General features: G+C 51.7%; 1 protein-coding gene across 1 annotated transcript in view; it reads right to left on the reverse strand.

Annotated features, from left to right (window-relative positions):
• The window catches only part of DSM5745_04253 (formin sepA), a gene marked incomplete at both ends in the record, with an annotated part of 5,488 nt that extends 2,440 nt beyond the window's left edge, over window positions 1-3,048 (reverse strand). Inside the window, one exon of the mRNA XM_026746269.1 lies at window positions 81-3,048. Within this exon, the coding sequence (XP_026605265.1) occupies window positions 81-3,048 (2,968 nt within the window). The remainder of the gene's footprint in view (window positions 1-80) is intronic.
• Between the last annotated feature and the right edge of the window lie 1,592 nt (window positions 3,049-4,640).

A 4,640-nucleotide genomic window follows, 5' to 3' on the forward strand; every position in this document is an offset into this window, starting at 1 on the left:
AGGTGGAGGGCCCGCAGCCGCGCCTTCGTCTGCAGGTTTTGTTTCGTCTGACGATTGTTCGTGGGCCTCGGCGGCTGCACCTTCTGCTGGCTGCCCAGGTTCAGCCGGCTTAGAATCAATCTTTGCATCGTCGGCATCAATCTTCGGGACCTTGGCGGCGATTTCACCAAGAAGGCCTGTGGCTTGATCTGGATCCATGCGCGGCCGGTGGAGATCCACAAGTCGGGCCGTTGCATAAACGACCTTATCATCAGTCTGGCATTGCTCCTCAGTGGAGGTACCTTCCATGCCCTGGATGTACGTTCTTTTCCGGTACACAGAACCCACCGGGTTGAGGCTGAGGTTCAGACGAGCTTGTTCCTCGAAGTCTTCACTAAACCCAGCATCGCCATCCATTTGCTCACGAAGCTCACGCAGTCGGTCCGAAGGGCCGTGCTGACCCCAGACCTTGCCCTCCAACTTGAACTGTGTTTTGGTTCTTTCAAGCTGTTTCTCCAGTCGTCCCAACAGCCTCTCTCTGTCTAGAATACCTCTCATGTGAGCAGGATCAGTCTCGGTTTCTTCGATGTTGGACTTCTTAGCATTTGATGCAGCGATATCTTGGGCGTCTCTAAGCATGAGGTACAGCTCTCGAGTCTCCAACTCATTTCGCTGCAACTCCTGGGCGCGGAGCCTCTGAACGTCCGCAAGCTCAGCCTTAACCATTTCGTTTTGCCTGCTCTGTAGCTCGATGATACCAGTCTGCTCCTCAATCTGCTTTTGCAGCTTCTTGACCAGACCATCCGCTCCCAGTTCAACCTGCGCTTTCATCTCATCTCGCTCAGCAATTGCGGCTTCCGCTATTTGGCGAGCTTCCAGGGATTCATCGTACGCCTGTCTAGCCTCTGCATCCGTATGGAGTCGATCCAACAAACTCTGTACAGTAAACGTTAACCCCTGCCGCAGGTCAAGATCCGGCAATCTCCTATCCATAGCCACATAGCTAAGCATGGCATCCACCAGCTGGTACATCCTGAGACCATCCTCCCCAGAATTTTCCCGGATGAGAAGCAGATGCTGCAGAGCTGAAAGAAAGTAGTCGTGAGCTCTGGTTCCATTGATACGAGTTGCGATGGCGTCCGTGATTTGAAGAGGGTCGTTCATGTCCTTTACATCACCTTCGATGCTATCCTTCGTACTGCTACTCTCCCGTTGGAGGAGATCTTCATAGTCGATGGCCTCATTCTCTCGGAAATGCTCAATCTGCTTATCGATAACTTCGTATTGAAAGCCCTCCATCTTCGACAAAAGTCGTTTGATGCCACAAGATATGAACTGCGCACGGATATGGCATCTTAACTGCAAATCATTCTCCGGTGCATCAACCAACATGTTGATGAGTATCATTGTAGAGACTGCGTACTCCATGAGAAGGTTCTCCATGCCGATTCCACCACTGCGATACTCCTCGCTCGCACCAACCAAACTGCCCATCTTGCCACGCCCATCGATGGTAACCTCGACAATGCGCATCCAAGCGTCAAAGCGACCGGTTTCGCCCTGGTGGTTTTTGACATGGTCCATCGCCTGCAGAACTCTCTCGTGACCTTGCCCTTCAGCCCAGTGGCAGAGGAATGTGAGGACTTCGCTGACGAGCTTCCTAGTATTCAGCCGGGGAGAAAGTAACGAGCTGATGAGGGCCACAATGATCTGCTGATGACCGAGGGCATCGTCCGCGCCATATTTGTTGTTCATCAACGCCTTCAGACACTTGACGATATCGTACTCGCGGTCCAAATCTTTGTCTCCAGATGGAGGTGCCGGAACCGGGCCCGTGACTTTCTTGCGGTTGATTTTTACGAGTACATTGGTCAGGGCGATTTGACCTTGCGCCTCGACAAAAGCTTTCACCCAGCTAATCGGTTGCGTTCGTAGACTGACACTCAAACTAGCTAGTTGTTTGGAGGTGATAGTGTCGTCCATCACCTTCTTCACATACCACTCGGGACTGCCCTCCTCATCCGCTCGTTCGAGGATACCAGACGGACCGTCATAACCGTGTGTCTCTCGAGCTTTCTGTTTTCGCTTCTGTTCCCCTTGTAGTTCCGTCAGTCGGTCTTGGTGAACCAACGTCCACTTCTTCGATGCTGGATATGCCATCATTTGCCGCCTAGCCTGCTCAGGAAGGTTTTGCCAACCGCGTTTCTGCATTAGCTCAAGGAATAGCTGGTCCACGATACGATCGTCCCTGGGTCTGGTGAGGTACTGTTCCGTATTTTGCTGCCTAGGTTGGGCAGGCGGAATTGCGCCTTGTGTGCTGGATCCACGGCCAGAATTCACGGCGCCATAGTAATTATTTCGATCGGTTGAGGGCGAAGGCACGACCGTGCGCGAAGAACCGTCCGTTGAAATATAACTTGAGCCCCGGGTATTTGAAGAAAGCGACGAATGGACGCTCGCTTGATCAATAGACATGCGCGAGTTAGTTGAAGAATCCACCGTCGACGACGAGTGGTGACTGAACCCTGCGTTACCAGCAGAGCTTCCAGGCCTCCCCCACTGCTGATATCGGGCTCCCTTATCCCCCGTGGCGCTTGAGCTCATCGCGACACCGTGTGGCGGTGGCCGAGGGCCTGTAGGTTGTGAATATTGTTTATTATTGCGCATGTTGGCCGGATCCCACGCTGGGTATTGGTGGAAGTCGCCTACGCCTTTCGCTAAATGCCCGGGCGACGGCTCTTTTCGAGGCGACGTTTCGGCTTTGGAAAGGTAGTCAACAGAGATAGGGGTCTTGGTATCTGTGGAGAGGCTCTCGAAAGGTATGGAAGTAATGGGGCCTGCTGATGTCGAGAGATAGGACGGATCTATGTCGCCAAAATCCACGGACTGCACTGAGGACCGCTTCGAGTATCTGGATGAGCGGGAACCGGCAGCACTTGATGGAGGTGCAAGACTCTCCCAACTCCCATGAGAATCGTACCGATCTTCCGCCGGCTTCTCTTTGTGTAGTTTTCTCCCAAAAAATGATTTGCCCGCCGATGTTTGTCTTGACTTATCAGTAGTTGGCATCTTGACGTGCGTCCTGGCCGAAGAAATTCATGAGCGCTGTCGCACTGAACAAAGAGCCGGGTACCTAAAAGCCTTTCCCTTTATCCGGTCGATAATACCTGACAACCCAGGAAACCGCGCAGTGGACGTGACATCAAAGTTCCGGTGGGCAATAATTATAGTGTCGTTTGCGGTTGATGCTTTGACTCCTGAGTGATTTGCACTAGCCTCGCGGCTCCGCGGTTAGGACGAGGGGAGGGACAAGAGATACCGTTGTCACCTTCCTCCTTTGCTGGACATCCGGAACGAAGGCAAGGTCGTTAATTAGGAATATATAACCCTAAAAAGCATAACCAAGCGCCCCGTACTCTCTCCTGCGCTGAAAACCGCAATTCGGGTCGAGGTCGGATACCTAGCTCGGATTTCCTGAATAATATGAGGGAATCTCTAGAACCAGCCGTATGTCACATGACTTTTGGCCTGGTTATTCAGGTGTCAACTACAGGCGTCAGCATTCAGATTTGGATGCCGAACGAGATCCATTTCGAAGGTGAAGCCCATAGCGGCCTTGAAGGCAAAGAGAGACTGGCAGCTCGGATGCTTGGTGGTCTTCATTATATCTGATTGCGGGAACTACAACTCTACAAGAGATCACGATGGGCGTATCCAGTCTCGCAAAGGTACGGAATTCCCCTAAATATATATCTCCTACCAAAGTTTCGAACTCTCCCAGCACAATGCCATTACAATAATGCTAACCTTATCCCAACCTCGCTGTTTAGACGCTCTTCATTCCCGCCATCATATCTCTAACCCTCTACGTGCTCGTATCATTTCTGATCGTCCCCTTCTTCAAGCGCTACCACCAACGGTACTCGCAATATCTCCCTCTAGAGACAATCACCGCGCACACATCCTCACTCTGGGAACGCATAGCCGACGCGATCATGCGCCGTTTCCTACCCTCGTCCTGGCGACAGCAAGCGCATATCTCCGATGCGAACGATAACATCAGCATTCTTGACGAGGAGGGCGAAATCATGGTCGGGATGAATATGGACACCGCGCATCGCGAGGCCTTGGAGAGGCGGCGGAGTACCGTTGCGGAAGATGAGGGGAGGCTAAGCCGGGATCTTGAAGAGGGGTTTATGGATGATAGTGATGAAGAAGGGCATCGGGGTGATTGGAGGGGGCGGGGCGCGCATTGATGATGTGCCGGTTGTTTATCTTATTACGGTCCCTTCTTTCGACACTGTCCGGAATGTTGGACTCGCGTTTATATACGCATAACTGGGTCGGGCTCGGCATTCGCAAGTGAGCATTATAACATTGTTATATTTCCTTTCTTGATCGAATCATGTACTTCTATAGTTGAGGGACTACTGACCAGGCTTCGTTATACCGCATATACCAAGCGCTAAAAGAAGTATTAGAGTAGGTGCATGCTCTCGATCTGAGGCTACGCAGATGAAGCAGTCCATGAAGTATCAAGTGAATTTGTTTCATTTCAGGTATCATAACTTGGTAATAGAGAAATGTACCCCCGTCAGCGGGGTTGCAGACCAGGAAAATGCGCCGTAATGTATTTTCATCATCTCATCAATTTCACCCAT

Source organism: Aspergillus mulundensis (genome assembly GCF_003369625.1).
Source record: "Aspergillus mulundensis strain DSM 5745 chromosome Unknown scaffold_3, whole genome shotgun sequence".
Taxonomy (NCBI): Eukaryota; Fungi; Ascomycota; class Eurotiomycetes; order Eurotiales; family Aspergillaceae; genus Aspergillus; species Aspergillus mulundensis.